Genomic DNA, 16,616 nt, shown 5'->3' with positions numbered 1-16,616 from the left:
TCTCATTTTAACATTTTATCACAGGTATTCTTGCTGGACTGAGATGAATTTAGTTCATTCAGACCAATAGGTTTACACCCAGGTGCACACTCCTAGAGATTTGGAATGGTACAGTACTGTCCTAGCAATGGCCATGACAACTTGGAGTGTGCCCACAGTGGCACCTGAGGGAGGGAGGGAGGGTCTTCTACAAGGTACGTGACTGTTATCCTTACTGATTAGGATTTTATCCTGTGGAATTTTCTCTTAAAGTTGCAAAAAGGTGGTAGCTCTTTTTTTTTTTTTTTTGGTTAGTCGTGGGGCTTGAACTCTGGGTCTGGGCACTGTCCCTCAGCTCTTCAGATCAAGGCGAGCGCTCTACCACTTGAGCCACAGCACCACTTCCGGTTTTCTGGTGGTTCATTGGAGATAAGAGTCTCACAGACTTTCCTGCCCTTCAGATCTCAGCCTCCTGAGTAGCTAGGATTACAAGCATGAGCCACCAGCACCCGGCCAGTGGGAGCTCTTTTTCAAAAGTTTCATCTTCAATTCAGTTTTGATGGGTTCAGATAAAACATCCCTCTGTGACGTGACACCTAGAGCTCCTTCAGACACCAGTTGATAGTGGTCCCCGTTCTGAGTGATCTGACCACGCAGGTGCTTTGAGCATGTGCTGTGGCCCTGACCCTTGCCAGTGTCTTTGCTCACGTGTGTGTTGCTTACTGCTGCCTAGCAACCACCACGTTCCCAGCAGCACTTGTGCACCACAGAGGTTTAGGGTTTGCCAATCAAATCACCTCCCATAAGACAGCATGGAGTGGTAGTACCGCTAGGAATCTCTATTCTTATTCTCTTCACCTAACTTCAGATTGTCTTAAACGTATTTTGGGTGAGAGAGCGGATACGGAGTAAGGATTAGCTATTTCTTCTGATTTTTTTTCTTTTCACAGTTTAGTCTCAGTAAACAATTTTCCTTTCCTTCATGGATACAAACCAATACTAACCAAAAATGACTTCAATTTTGTGGGAGACACACATGAAATTGTCTGTAGGTGCATGAAAGGGGATCAAATGGAATCTAATGAAAAGGCCCATGGTGAACCAAAAGGAAGGCCGGTAATGTACCATTCTTCTCGGGATCAAAGGGGTGCAGGTGTAGGATTCATCTTGCTCACGCTGACTCTGAGGGGGCTCTGACCATGCCATTCACTCCAGAGGAAAGTGAGGTTTCAATTTTTCTTTCAAGCTGATGCTACATTTAGGTCATAAAGGAGGAGGGAGTGCTGTGTCCTTTAGCCACCATGAATCAAAAGGAAAACAAAAATCTCTGAAGCCTTTTTTAAAAAATTGTGAGATTGCAGCTTTTCCCTGCAGAAAGTCAGCTTTTTCCCAGAACTAGCTGTGCCCTTCCCCACTGTAGAAGTATATGAGGATAAGTATTTTTGGCTAGTATTTTGATATTATAGAAATGTCAGATTGATAGTAGAACACTTTAGTTTGAATCCTGATTACTACATAGCTTTGGGATCAGTATCAAGCTGGTCAGCCTTTGGGTTATCCTTTTGACAGACTGTTCAGGGCACAGGACATGGTAATAGAATCCTGACCCTTACGCAGCCTTTGGGCTCTGCATTCAGCACAGTAGGTTATAGTAGGTGTGACACTTCCTGCTCTTTTTTTTGTCTCCCATTGAGAAGCATAAGAAGTCTTCATTTTCATAATGCTCTGGCGATTAAGTAAAAGGACGAAAAGAAGTATGAAAGTTATTAATGATACTTATCAACCACTTATTGGTTGAATGTGTACTTTAGACAGTGAGAAGTATTTAGCTCAGGGACCTATCTCTGTGCTTCAAGAACAAGCAGACACATGTATGCCTTGCAATTTTTTTGTGTGTTACTTATTTCCCTCTACAGATACTGGTTGTTGTTTCTTTTTTTGTTTTTGTTGTTTTTGGTCCTGGGGCTTGAACTCAGGGTGTGGGTGCTGTCCCTGAGCTCTTCTGCTCAAGGCTAGCACTCTGCCACTTTGAGCCAGGATTACAGGCGGGAGCTACCAGCACCCAACTCTAAATACCTCAGCAGTATGTGCATGAAATATGGTGGAGTGGGATGAGTTGAAAATACCTGGGTTTAAACCACCTCATTTGGTGGTTAACTCTGGAGACGTTGGGAGGCAGATAATGCTTTCTTGGTAATCCTGATCTAGAGCATTGCTCTGTGATAGGATTGAGAACTCCTACTGGGGAGCAATCTCAAGTATTCCTGTGTTCTTGTAACAGTGTCTGCTGAAGTATTCATTGAAGACATCAAAAGTGGCTTGTCAGTCTGGTACCGGTGGCTCACACCTGCAATCCTAGCTACTCAGAAGGTTGAGATCTGGGGTTCGAAGCCAATCTAAGCAGAAAAGTCCCCATAAAACTCTTATTTACAATTAACCAGTCAAAAACCAAGAATGGGGATGTGGCTCAAAGTGGTAGAATGCTAGCTTTGAGCAAAAGAGCTCAAGGACAGTGCCCAGGCCGAGTTGAAGCCCAGCTACCAGCAAAAGAAAAAAAAAGTAGCTTAAAACAAATGTGTTGTCACCTATTATTCATGGTAGGCAGCAAAGGAGATCAAAAATAGTCACAGGTTTGATCTGTTTTCCAGTTTACAGATTAGCTGCTCCCTATTTCCAGTAGCCAGGAGAAAAAAATCCTCAAGTAGGTCAGACGACAAGCTATCATGTGATCTAGGAATTCATATTGTCTTAGAGTTAACTTTCTGCCAGTTCAGGGCCAAGAAGCACTAAACAATTGTTTTGGAGCTTTGCATACCATGCTGTTATTTCTGAATTGTCTTCTTTCTTTGTTTTGGACTAGGCTTTGTCCCTGAGCTCTTTTGCTCAAGGCTAGTATGCTATCACTTTGAGCGACATCACCATTTCTGGTTTTCTGGTGGTTCATTGGAGAGATAAGAGTCTCACAGGCTTTCCTGCCTAGACTGGCTTTGAACCACAATCCTCAGATTTCAGCCTCCTGAGTAGCTAGGATTATAAGCCTGAGCCTCCAGCACCCAGCTCTGTTTTCACATGTGAAATATTTTCTTTCTTTCTTTGTTTTTGGTCAGTTAGTTGTGGGGCTTGAACTCTGGGCCTGGTGTAGTCCCTGAGCTCTTCAGCTTAAGGCAAGCACTTTACCACTTGAGCCACAGCACCACTTCGGGTTTTCTGGTGATTAATTGGAGATAAGAGTCTCACAGAGAGCTGGGAAGGTGGCTCAGTGGTAGAGTGCTTGCCTTGCATGCGTGAGGCCCTGGGTTTGATTCCTCAGCACCACATAAGCAGAAAAAACTGGAAGTGGCGCTGTGGCTCAGGTGGTAGAGTGCTAGCCTTGAGCTGAAAAGCTGAGAGACAGCGCCCTGGCCCAGAGTTCAGGCCCCACAACCGGACCCCTTCCCCCCCCCCCCCCCAAAAAAAAAAGTCTCATAGACTTTTCCTGCCCAGGCTGGCTTTGAACCACGATCCCCAGCTCTCAGCCTCTTGAGTAACAAGGATTACAGGTGTGAGCCACCGGCACCCAGCTACATGTGAAATATTTTTGACCTGTAGCATTGTTGTTTTGTCTGTACAGGCTTGGAACTTTATTTGACACCATAGCCTATCAGTGCATTTATTTTTTGGTTCATCATTTCATACCATACTGTCCTTCTAGAAGATGAAGGGAGGTGCTAGGACACTGTCCCTGTGCTTGTCTACTTCATAGTCAGGAGAACTCTTGCTTTTCTTTTCTTTTTTTAATTTCTTTTTTTTTTTTTTTTTTGTCGGTCGTGGGGCTTGAACTCTGGGCCTGGGCGCTGTCCCTCAGCTCTTCAGCTCAAGGCGAGCGCTCTACCACTTGAGCTACAGCGCCACTTCCGGTTTTCTGGTGGTTTATTGGAGATAGGAGTCTCATGGTCTTTCTTGCCCGGGCTGGCTTTGAACCACGATCCTCAGATCTCAGCCTCCTGAGTAGCTAGGATTACAGGCGTGAGCCACCAGCGCCCGGCTATTCTTTTTTTAATTTCTTGAAGCTAAATTTGAAACACAATAGGAAGTTACATGCAGCACATTTTCATGTGTCCTCCCCATAACTTCCCCCAGTGTGAATAGAACCTGGAAGTTGGCATGGGCATATACACTAGACTCAGGGTCTCCCTGGGTTTTAACAGTGGACTTATTACATTGCATGTAGTTATTTTTCATGATTGTCCTGAAATCTGTCGTGGTCCCCCAGTCTTTCTTGGTGTCATTCAATGACCTTGACACTTTTAAATTAAACCAGTAGTTTTCTGTTTTCCCATGTTATTAATAAAATTGGAATTTCTTTTTTTCTTTCTTTTCTTTTTTTTCTTTTTTTTTTTTTTTTTTTTTGGTTTGCTGTGGGGCTTGAACTCTGGGCCTGGGCCACTGTCCATCAGCTCTTCAGCTCAAGGCGAGTGCTCTACCACTTGAGATATAGCGCCACTTAAAATTGGAATTTCTGTAGGAAAAGACTCTCCTTTTCCCTCCATTGATGTATTTAACTGAATGTTTACAGTAGCATGAACTTGTATGTTTATTTTGTTGAGTTTTTTTTTTTTGGGGGGGGGGTTCGGTCGTGGGCCCTGAACTCTGGCCTGCATGCTGTCCCTCAGCTCTTTAGCTCAAGGCTAGCGCTCTACCACTTGAGCCACAACGCCACTTCCGGCTTTTTTGTTTTTGCTTATGTGGTGCTGAGGAATCAAACCCAGGGCCTCATGCATGCAAGGCAAGTGCTCTACCACTGAGCCACCTTCCCAGCCCCAGAAATTTTTTTTTCCTTAAAAGCTGAGTAAAGTGGCTGGGTGCCGATGGCTCACTCACGTAATTTTAGCTACTCTGGAGGCTGAGATCTGAGAATCGCAATTCAGAGCCAGCCTGGGCAGGAAAGTACATAAGATTCTTAGCTTAAATGAACCGCTAGAAAACCAGAAGTAGTGTTGTAGCTCAAAGTGGTAGAGCCCTAGCCTTGAGTGAAAGAGCTCATGGACAGTGCCCAGGCCCAGAATTCAAGCCCCAAGACCTTCCAAAGAAAAAGTTGGGTGAAGTGGCTCATCCCTGTAATCCTAGCTAGTTGGAAAACAGAGATAGGTGATTGCAATTTGAGGCCAACCTGGGACTCTCAACCAAAGCCTGTGATTTGAGGGGTGAATCTCATTTAATGACTGGGTGTGGAGATTGGAACTTGTCATCTTAGCAGCCTAAGGAACCACAAATAGGATCATAGTTCAGGCTAGCCTGAGCATAGAGCAAAACTCAAAAAAAAATTTTTTTTTTTGGTCGGTTGTGGGGCTTGAACTCTAGGCCTGAGCACTGTCCCTCAGCTCTTCAGCTTAAGGTGCACTCTACCACTTGAGCCACAGTGTCATTTCCGGTTTTCTGATGGTTTATTAGAGATAAGAGTCTCACCGACTTTCCTGCCTGTACTGGCTTTGAACCACAATCCTCAGATCTCAGCCTCCTGAGTAGCTAGCATTACAGGCGTGAGCCACCAGCGCCCAGCTAAAACTCTGTTTTTTGAAAAAATAAAAACACCTTGCATAAAGGGGAGTCTACCACTTTTGCCTGTGTCCTAACCCTTGTTGAGCAAGATTTGATGTTATTGTTATTTGTTTTATTGGCCAAGTTGTTCTGGCTTTGACTGTTAGGAATTACTTCAATTGATCCCCGAATTCTTTATGCAGGCTCATGTTACTCTTAAGCATTTTCTTTTTTTATTATTATTATTTTTTTTTTATTTTTATTTTTTTTTTTGGGGGGTCCGGTCATGGGCCCTGAACTCTGGGCCTGGGCACTGTCCCTCAGCTCTTCAGCTCAAAGCTAGTGCTCTACCACTTGAGCCATAGCGCCACTTCCGGCTTTTTTCTTTTTGCTTATGTGGTGCTTGGGAATCGAACCCAGGGCCTCATGCATGCAAGGCAAGCACTCTTCCACTGAGCCACCTTCCCAGCCCTCTTAAGCATTTTCTTATTCTCTGTCTCCACAATAAATTCTCAAGCTCATTTTATGTTTTTCTAGCCTGTCAGTGGACATAACCATTCTCTAAGGAGCCCTGGTGTGGTAGAGAATAGATTTGAACTGGGATCCTGAACTTTGACCTACTTTTTACAACTGCTTCTAGACTTACTGTAAGAGCAAGGATGCGCAGGCGTGTGCACTAAGCAAGAGAGCCTTTCATTCTCCTGCATTTTTCTCTAGCAAGGAGAAACTAATTTTTTTTTTTGCAGATATTTTGGTTTTGTTCATTTCTAGAATACATAGAATTTAGTTCCAGAATTGGAAGCTAATGTTCCTGTGAAAAACCTATTTATGTATATTGACTGGCTTTTTTTTTTTTTTTTTTTTTTTTTTGGTCTTTGTTGATTGTGGGCCTTGAACTCTGGGCCTGGGCGCTGTTCCTGAGCTCTTTAGCTCAGGGCACATTCTACCACTTGAGCCACAGTGTCGCTTCCGGTTTTCTGGTGGCTTATTGGAGATAAGAGTCTCATGGCCTTTTCCTGCCATGGCTGGCTTTAAACCATGATCCTCAGATCAGGTGTGAGCCTCCAGCACCCAGCTTGCTTGCTTGCTTGCTTATTTATTTATTTATTTATTTATTTATTTATTTATTTATTTATTTATTTATTTATTTATTTATGGTCAGTCGTGGGGCTTGAACTCTGGGCTTGCGCGCTGTCCCTGCACTCTTCAGCTCAAGGAGTGTGCTGCTTGAGCCACAGCACCACTTCCCCAGCTTATTTTTATTTTTTGTTGGTCATGAGGTCTGAACTCTGGGCCTGGGTATTGTTCCTCCTCAGCTTTTCAGCTCAAGGCTAGCACTCTACCACTTGAGCCACAGCGCCACTTCTGGCTTTTTCTGCTTATGTGGTGCTGAGGAATCGAACCCAGGGCCTCAGGCATGCAAGGCAAGCACTCTACCACTGAGCCCCCTTCCCAGTGTGCGCCCAGCTTATTGGCTCAATTCATGTGCTCAGCTTTACTGTATATAAACAAAGTTCTTTTTTTTTTTTTTTTTGGCCAGGCTTGAGCTTGAACTCAGGGTCTGGGCACTGTCCCTGAGCTGCTTTTGCTCAAGGCTAGCACTCTACTACTTGAGCCACAGTGCTACTTCTGGCTTTTTCTGTTTATGTGGTACTGAGGAATCGAACCCAGGGCTTCATGCATGCTAGGCAAGCACTCTACCACTAAGCCACATTCCCAGCCCCAAAATACTATTTTCTAATAACTTGGATATTATCAAGTGTGTTTAGTTCACTGGCAATTATATCCCACTTTTGGTTCTCTCAAATTGACTTCACCTCTGTTGATTCTTAGTTTGTGAGGGTGTGTGGAATGCCATCGTGGTTCTGAGTCCAAGGTATAAAAAATGTATAAGTCCGCTGGGCGCTGGTGGCTCACGCCTGTAATCCTAGCTACTCAGGAGGCTGAGATATGAGGATCGCGGTTCAAAGCCAGCCCGGGCAGGAGAGACCGTGAGACTCCTACCTCCAATAAACCACCAGAAAACCGGAAGTGGCGCTGTAGCTCAAGTGGTAAAGCGCTCGCTTTGAGCTGAAGAGCTGAGGGACAGCGCCCAGGCCCAGAGTTCAAGCCCCATGGCCGACAAAAAAAAAAAAAAAAAGTATAAGTCCAAGGTATAAATGTATGAGTCCAAGGTATAAAAATGCCCTGGCTGGGAACGTGGCTCGCACAAGGCCCTGGGTTCGATCCCTCAGCACCACATAGGCAGCAAAAGCCGGAAGTGGTGCTGTGGCTCAAGTGGTAGAGTGCTAGCCTTGAGCTGAAGAGCTGAGGGACAGCGCCCAAGCCCAGAGTTCAGGCCCCACGACTGACCAAAAAAAAAAGTATGCCCTTCAACCCTGTGGCCATGTTCCGTTCTCCAGTGTATTCTCTTTTTCCACTCACCTTTGTGGGCAGCTGTGTCAGTCATTTTTCTGGCACTGTAACAAAATACCTGAAGTGATTAACTTACAAAGAAAAAAGATTTGGCTGGCTACCAGTGTCTCATGTCTGTAACTCCTAATGACTCAATGGATCATAGTTCAAGGTCAACACAAGCAGAAACTGGGAGGTATGTACTGATGGCTCATGTCTGTAATCCTAGGAGACAAGAGTCTTATGTGCTGGGGCTGGTGAGAACTTAGGATCATGATTCAGAGTCAGCCCCAGCACAAATGTCCATGAGACTCTTATATCCAATTAATCAGCAAAAAGCCAGAAATGGAGCTGTAGTTCAAGTGGTAGAGCACTAGCCTTGAGGAGAACAAAAACCTCAGGGACAGCATCCAGCCCTGAGTTCAAGCCCCAGGACTAGCACGTATGCACACATGTATACACATGCACACACGCACACAAAGCAGGGCTAGAGACAAGTGGTAGAGCTCCAACTAAGCAAGCAAGCCTGGAAATGAGTGTTCAATTCCTAGTACTGTCAACAAAAGAAAGATACAATATCAGTTTTGGAGATGCTCTTCTGTGATCAGTTGCCCCTGTTGTTTTGGGCCTATAGAAAGACAGTAACGGGCTTGAAAGTGAGACAGAGCAGACCTGCTCACGTATGGTGAGAAGCAAAATGATGGAGGCTGGATAGGGTTTCCACAGTCCCCTTTGGGGGCATGCTGCCTGTGGCTTAAGGACATCCCACCTCCACTTCTCCCCAGAAGATCTTACTGCCCACTTGCCACCAAGCCTTTCACACATAGGCCTACTGGAGACATTCAGTATCTAAACCTTCAGTAACTGATTGATTTACTTCCTAATTTATCTTCCTTTTTACAAACGGGCACACACTTGTCTATCTCTTTACCATCCCTTCTTTCTTATTTGAGAGACAATACTTCCGGTATCTTTTGTAGTCTGTAGTTTTCACTGGTGTATGTTGTGGGATATCTGTTCTTGGAGATGATCTCATACCTTTCACAGCTATATAGTACTCCATTGTGTGCTTATACTGCAGTTCACTGAGTTGTTGTCTTGTATATAGGCATTGCTATTTCTAGGATTTTGAAATGATAAATAATACTGCAATACATATTTTTGTGCATATGTATTTTCTTTCCTTTTTTTTTTTTTTTTTTTTTTGTCATAAGGCTTGAACTCTGGGCCTGGGTGCTGTTCCTGAACTCTTCAGCTTAGACTAGCGCTCTACACTTGAACCACAGCACCACTTCTTGCTTTTTCTGTATATGTGATACTGAGGAATCAAACCCCAGGGTTTCATGCACTCTAGGCAAGCACTCTACCACGAGGCCACATTCCTAGCCCTTAGATATGTTTATCTTCAGGGTGGATTTCTAATGGACACTTGCTGAATTTAAAGAGCTAAATACATGTGTATGGTTTGCTAGCTAAATTCTTTTCCCTCCAGAAGCTAAATTCCAATTCACATTCCCCCTGATAATGAGGAGACTGGTGGTGGTTTTCCTATTTAAAACATATTTACAAATCTGGTTGATATCTTAGTGTTATATCTTGTTTCACTAACAGTAAGTGGGTTTGAACAATTTTCAGATATTTGAAGGACATTTTTTTTCTTTTTTTTGGGTCCGGTCATGGGGCTTGAACTCTGGGCCTGGGCACTGTCCCTCAGCTCTTCAGTTCAAGACTAGCGCTCGAGCCGGGCGCTGGTGGCTCACGCCTGTAATCCTAGCTACTCAGGAGGCTGAGATCTGAGGATCACGGTTCAAAGCCAGCCCGGGCAGGAGAGACCGTGAGACTCCTATCTCCAATAAACCACCAGAAAACCGGAAGTGGCGCTGTGGCTCAAGTGGTAGAGTGCTCGCCTTGAGCTGAAGAGCTGAGGGACAGCACCCAAGCCCAGAGTCCAAGCCCCATGACCGACCAAAAAAAAAAAAAAAAAAAAAAAAAAGACTAGCGCTCGACTGCTTGAGCCACAGCGCCACTTCCGGCTTTTTTCTTTTTGCTTATGGGGTGCTGAGGAATCGAACCCAGGGCCTCAGGCATGCAAGGCAAGCGCTCTACCACTGTGCCACCTTCCCAGCCCCCTTGAAGGACATTTTTATTTCCTATTTGGTAAATTTTCTGATCATGTCTCTTATTTTTTTTGGGGGGGGGTCCGGTTGTGGGGCCTGAACTCTGGGCCTGGGCGCTGTCCCTCAGCTCTTCAGTTCAAGGCTAGCGCTCGACCGCTTGAGCCACAGCGCCACTTCTGGCTTTTTTCTTTTTGCTTATGTGGTGTTGAGGGATCGAACCCAGGGCCTCATGCATGCAAGGCAAGCGCTCTACCACTGAGCCACCTTCCCAGCCCATGTCTCTTATTTTTTAACTGGATTTTTGTCTTTTATTTACATTCTTTTTTTACAGCTGAGTGCTACGGCTCATAGTTATCATCTCATTACTTGAGAGACTGAGATGGGACTCACTAGAGCAACTAGCTCAGGCTGCACAGCAAGCCCTCATCTGCTGATAGCTTCCTTTCTTACCTTTGTCCATTTTCTTTTTGTTTTCATTTACAGTCTTTTTTTAGTGTAGTTTTAATTGTCTCTGGATTGATTTGCTGTTAAAAAGGCTTTTCCGATGCCATATTTACACCCATTATTACACAGACTGCATTTACCTGAGTGGTTCGTGATGTCTCTTTTGTCAGGCAGTGAATGTTTCCTGGACTTGCTTTTCTATTTTTTGGTTATTTGTTTTTCCACCAGAACCTTAGTGTTAACTTGTTTCATGCAGTGAAGTAGTGTGTTGATATTTGTTTTGAGATTGCATTGAGTTGATCAATCAACCATGTTGGCTTTTCCTGTGAAAGAAAGCAAGGTGTTTTTCAATTTGTTTACATTGACTTTCATATTTTTCTTTTATGACATTTGCATGTTTCTTTGTACATTTTCTTTACTCCTTCCTTTCTGTTCCTTAGTATTACTCTTACAGATATATATAAAACGATGTACTTTTTTTTGTAACCTATATGTCGTTCTCCACTCCATCCACACCTTCTTTATTTTTATTTTATTTTATTTTATTTTATTTTTTGTCAGTCGTGGGGCTTGAACTCTGGGCATTGGCACTGTCCCTCAGCTCTTCAGCTCAAGGCGAGCGCTCTACCACTTGAGCTACAGCGCCACTTCTGGTTTTCTGGTGGTTTATTGGAGATAGGAGTCTCACGGTCTTTCCTGCCCGGGCTGGCTTTGAATCGCGATCCTTAGATCTCAGCCTTCTGAGTAGCTAGGATTACAGGCGTGAGCCACCAGCGCCCAGCTTCCACACCTTCTTTAGCCCTTCTCCCACTCATGGAGCTTGAACTCTGGGCCTGGATACTATCCCTGAGCTTTTTTTGCTCAAAGCTACTGCTGTACCACTTGAGCCACAGTTTCACTTCTGACTTTTTGGTAGTTAAAAGAGCCTCCTGAGGGCTGGGATGTAGCTCAGTGGCAAAGCGCTTGCCTAGCAAGTGCAACGTCCTGGGTTCGATCCCCAGTACCAAAAAAGAAAAGACAAAAAAAAAAAATACAGTTAAAAAAAAAAAAAGAGCCTCCTGAGTTTTCCTTCCCTGGGCAGGCTACATCTCATAATAGGAGGAGGCAGTATCTGGAGCATGCTGGGGGCGTTGCTGTGGGGAGGAGTGAGCTTTGGACCCTCCAATGCCATCTTCTTGTTCTCACAGCCTTTGCCTTCCAACTGACTTTAAACTTACCTCCTGTGACCATTAAGGGAACTGGGGCTCTCATCAGCCTCTGCCTCTTGAAAACCCTAGAGGTTGAGGGTGGTGGTGAAGCAAACCCTATCCCAAGGTGTAATGTCTTCACTATACAAAGCCAGGTGCCATTGACTTATGCCTGTAATTCTAGCAACTCAAGAGGCTGAGATCTGAGAATTGTGGTTCGAAGCCAGACCAGACAGAAAAGTCTGTCTCCAACAAAACTACCCAGAAGAAGCCAGAATTGGCACTGTGGCTCAAGTGGGAGAGCCCTTGCCTTGGACCAAAGAAGTTCAGGAACAGCACCCATGTCCTGAGATCAAGCCCCAAGTCTGGCACACAGACACACAAAAAGCCACTGTATAAGCTTCATGTGGCATTGTTCAGTTCTTTTGTTGACAGTTGAACCCAGAACTCTTTACTTTTCATTGTACAGTAATATTTGTATAGAAAAGTCATTTCCAATTTTTTTTTTTTTTGTGGGGGGAGGTCCGGTCATGGTGCCTGAACTCTGGGCCTGGGCACTGTCCCTCAGCTCTTCAGCTCAAGGCTAGCGCTCTACCATTTGAGCCACAGTGCCACTTCCGGCTTTTTTCTTTTTGCTTATGTGGTGCTGAGGAATCGAACCCAGGGCCTCATGCATGTGAGGCAAGCGCTCTGCCACTGAGCCACCTTCCTAGCCCCCTCATTTCCAATTTATAGTCACATAACAGTCTGAAAAATCTGGGAGTTGTTTGTATATGGAATCAATCTAGATCAATTTAAATTTTTCTAGGTTTAAATTTCCCAGTAAGTTTATTCTAAGCATGTATTTGCCAAAGCAGTGGTCACTGTTAGCCACTAACTGCCACTGTGCTGCCTATTACAGTATAGCAGAAGCAAAGGCAAATTGCTCTGATTGAGAAAAGCTTACATAGAATTCTTCAGTATATATTATCCCTGTGATTTTAATTTCTCTTTTCATTTGTACTTTGTTTAGTATCTTGTTTCTTTAAAATCACAGTCTTGACTCCCAATTTTTTATTTATTTATTTATTTATTTATTTATTTGGGTCCGGTCGTGGGGCCTGAACTCTGGGCCTGGGTGCTATCCCTCAGCTCTTTAGCTCAAGGCTAGCGCTCTACCACTTGAGCCACAGCGCCACTTCCGGCTTTTTTCTTTTTGCTTATGTGGTGCTAAGGAATCGAACCCAGGGCCTCAGGCATGCAAGGCAAGCACTCTACCACTGAGCCACTTTCACAGCCCCTCTTTTATTTATTTTTATTTTTTAGTTTTTGGTATCCATCCTGGGACTTGAACTCTGGGCATGAACTTTTGTTTTGTTTTGTTTTTTGTTGGTCGTGGGGCTTGAACTTTGGGCCTGGGTGCTGTCCCTGAGCTCTTCAGTTCAAGGTTAATAACGCTTTACTAGTTGAACCACAGAGCCACTTCTGGTTTTCTGGTGGTTTATTGAAGGTAAGAGTCTCATGGACTTTTCTGCCCGGCTGGCTTTGAACCACGATCCTCAGATCTCAGCCTCCTGAGTAGCTAGGATTACAGGTGTGAGCCACTGACAGCCAGCTTGGCATGAGCTTTTGTACTCAAGGCTGCCACAGCATCATTCCTGGCTTTTTGGTAGTTACTGGAGATGAGTCTTATGAACTTTCCTGCCCAGGTTGGCTAAGATCCTCAGATCTCAGTCTCCTGAGTAGCTAGGATTACAGACGTGAGCCACAAATGCCTGGCTCCAGTTTATCTTTAGTTAACTAAATTTAGTTCTATTGAAATAAAAGCATCTGGGTTATAAAGTTGCACATTGAAGCAGTGTGAAACAAAAATCTGACTTGTCAAATCAAGCTTGGTTGTCAGTCAAGCTTAGACTTTGCAGCATATTCTACATGGGCCAGAGATTTCATTATATGCTGTCTCTTCTACTCTCCTATCAGTATTTTAGATTCTGGAGTCCATTGAGGGGACTACTAACCTACTTTTTGTCTTTTTCTCCCCCACAGAGGGAAGTGTAACATCTCCCATTTTTCTGACATATTTGCTGCTAGAGAGTTTAAAGCTCGAGTGGATTCATTTTTCTACATATTAGGCTACAATCCTGAGACAAGGTAAGTGAATTACTTATGCCTTCTCAGTGAGAACTTTCCTCTGTGTATGTGTGTGTGGCCATGTACACACGCACATCTGTGTGCCTTTTCAGGGAGAACTTTCTTCTGTGTATATGTATATAAATGTGCATATGTGGATGCTTGCATGTTTACACTTCAGAGAAAAAATATGCCCCCTATGTACTCAAATCCTATAATAAACCTCTTTGGGAAGAGTGGTAGTAAATGTCTTTTGCAGCTGAAGCATCTTGTTTGTGCTTTACTTTGTTAAGGAAACACATAAACTTTGGATGTAGAGAAGATGGGTTCACATGCCATTTTAGTTGATTTGTGTTTCGAATGTAATAATTAATAGATTATTCTCCAATGAATACATTGTCAAGCTTTTCATGATACTGTGTTGACAAACTGGGTGATTTTGGAAAGTTTGTTTTACTTGCTTGTTTGTTTACTTTTGTAGTAAAATCTTAGGAACGGTCATTGCAATACCTTTTTTTTTTTCCTTTTCTTTTCTTGGTTTATTCTGGTGTTTGAGCTCAGGGTCTAGGCACTGGCCCTGAGCTTTTATGCTCAAGGCTAGTGATCTCCACTTCTGGCTTTTTTGGGGGGGTGGTAACTAATTGGAGATAAGAATCTCACAGACTTTTCTGCTTGGGCTAGCTTCACACTGTGATCCTCAGATCTCAGCCTCCAGAGTAGCTAGAATTGAGGCATGAGCCACCAGGGCCTTACCAGTCAAATATCTTTAATACTAGAGATAGACAAGACATAGCCCATTTTTATACAGCTCAGTAAAATTCAATGAAAACTGATGGTCTTGAAATGATGTAACCAAGAATTGATTTATGTCCCAAGTAGACCTTATTTTAACCTAGCACATGGAAAAATTTCTGTATGAAAAGTATATGTATTCGTAGCTGCCCTGGATCAGTCGTGACTACATGTGCTGTTAATATTTTGTTTTGTGACAGTACCAAGGCTTGAACTTAGTGCCTCAAACTCCCACTTGGTTTTCTTGCTCATTGCTGGTACTCTTATCACTTTAACCATGCCTCCAGCTCACCTTTTTGCTCATTAATTGGAGATAGAGTTTCTGCCTGGGCTGGCTTTGAATGATAATCTTCCATGTCTTAGCTTCCTCAGTAGTTAAGAATACAAGTGTGAGCCATTGGCACTTAGCTCTATTAAAGATTTTTAAAATAGAAGTGTTAGCATGTGATCAGTTCATAAATGCTCTGGACATATGTAAGAGATATCTACAAATGTGAAGGTTAATAAAGAAAAGAATGATAGTAGTGTGCCAATGGCTAATGCCTATAAAACTAGCTACTCAGGAGACTGAGATCTGAGGATCATGATTCAAAGACAACCTGGAAAGGAAAATGTATGAGATTCTTATCTCCAGTTAACCACCAGAAAAGACAGAAGTGATGTTGTGTCTCAAGCAGTAGAAAACTAGCCTTGAGTAAAAAAGTTCAGGGACAGTGCCAGGCCCTGAGTTCAAGCCCCTGTATAGATAGATAGATAGATAGATAGGAAGGAAGGAAGGAAGGAAGGAAGGAAGGAAGGAAGGAAGGAAGGAAGGAAGGAAGGAAGGAGAGAGAAAGAGAAAGAAAAGAGAAAAGAGAAAAAAAGAGAGAGAAAGCAGGTTGAAGAAATTATATTCAAGAATTACATTTGGTTGAATCATAAGTGCAGTTACAAAATTAGTATTGTTTTAATGATGGTTTGTTTGTTTTTGTCCTTAAGGATACTGAGAAAATCTGTACAATATAAAATGTTTAGGACCGTTAACCCTGAGTTGATCAAAAGGAATGTGTCAGGTGGTAGTTGTATGATGCTGTTTCCACCACTATTGGGACATAGACAAATGTGTAATGTATCTGTATTTCTTCCTCTCCTCTCCATATTGGTTGCTAGTCAGGGTGGGAGTGGAGGGGAGGGGAGTAGGCAGTGTACATCTGTTTTTGCTGGCTTCTAGGTACATTTGTTTTTGTTTTTGCTTTTGCTTTTGTTTTTGTTTTGTCGGTCATGGGGCTTGAACTCTGGGCCTGGGTGCTGTCCCTGTATTCTTCAGCTCAAGGCAAGTGCTCTACCACTTGAGCTACAGCACTACTTGCAGTTTTTTCTAATGGTTTATTGGAGGTTAGAGTTTCATGGGTTATTTTAGCTCCGAGTAGTCTGAGCCTTTCATTTTCAAACTAGGCTATGTTCTAATGGCAAATGATGTGTCTGATAATAGTATTTCAAAGTCACCTTGTAGTTTGAAATTTGTGTGTGTGTGTGTGTGTGTGTGTGTGTGTGTGTGTGTGTGTGTGTGTGTGTGTGTGTGTGTGTGTGTGTGTGTGTGTGTGTGTGTGTGTGTACACACAGGAACTTGAGTTTCTGTGGGAATAGATGGGATGTTATTTTAGTGATACCTTTTTTATTTAATCATGTGTTAAGTAGCTATCATTGAACAAGTTCAGCACTTAGATTGTATTTGTGAGTTGACATTAGTGAATTAAATAAAATGGAGTTTGTCTTTTAAGTGTTCAGCTCTTAGGTTCATAACAGCCAAATCTATTTTTTAATAGTTTAAATTATATCTATTTTGCCAAATCCTGACTAACGTCTATAAATTACAAACCCACATAAGTTACTGTCTCGTTTTCATTGTATGCTGCTTGGAGTCATTCAGAGCTGTGCTTTTCATCAGCAGGCTCCCAACCCAATCCTGCGATGTAAGGCAAGGCTTCACATATGCTAGGCGAGTTCTCCACTATTGAGTTAAGTTTTAAAATGTGGATTTAGTCTGTCATAGTAGAATATTCTTCATCTCCGTTCATGAAAAGGATCACAAAGATGT

At 43.2% G+C, this 16,616-nt stretch overlaps 1 protein-coding gene across 2 annotated transcripts in view; it reads left to right on the top strand.

Annotated features, from left to right (window-relative positions):
* Nucleotides 1-16,616, top strand: part of Rere (arginine-glutamic acid dipeptide repeats) — a 402,127-nt gene that overhangs the window by 234,545 nt on the left and 150,966 nt on the right. For both annotated transcript variants that reach the window (XM_070037277.1, XM_070037278.1), the window contains one exon: nt 13,664-13,768. In XM_070037277.1, coding sequence (XP_069893378.1) covers nt 13,664-13,768 — 105 coding nt within the window. The remainder of the gene's footprint in view (nt 1-13,663; nt 13,769-16,616) is intronic.

The sequence above is a fragment of the Dipodomys merriami genome, unplaced genomic scaffold (assembly GCF_024711535.1).
Source record: "Dipodomys merriami isolate MVZ:Mamm:240054 unplaced genomic scaffold, mDipMer1.0.p SCAF_28, whole genome shotgun sequence".
In the NCBI taxonomy this organism is placed as follows: domain Eukaryota; kingdom Metazoa; phylum Chordata; class Mammalia; order Rodentia; family Heteromyidae; genus Dipodomys; species Dipodomys merriami.
This window is presented reverse-complemented; position numbering and strand designations above follow the sequence as displayed.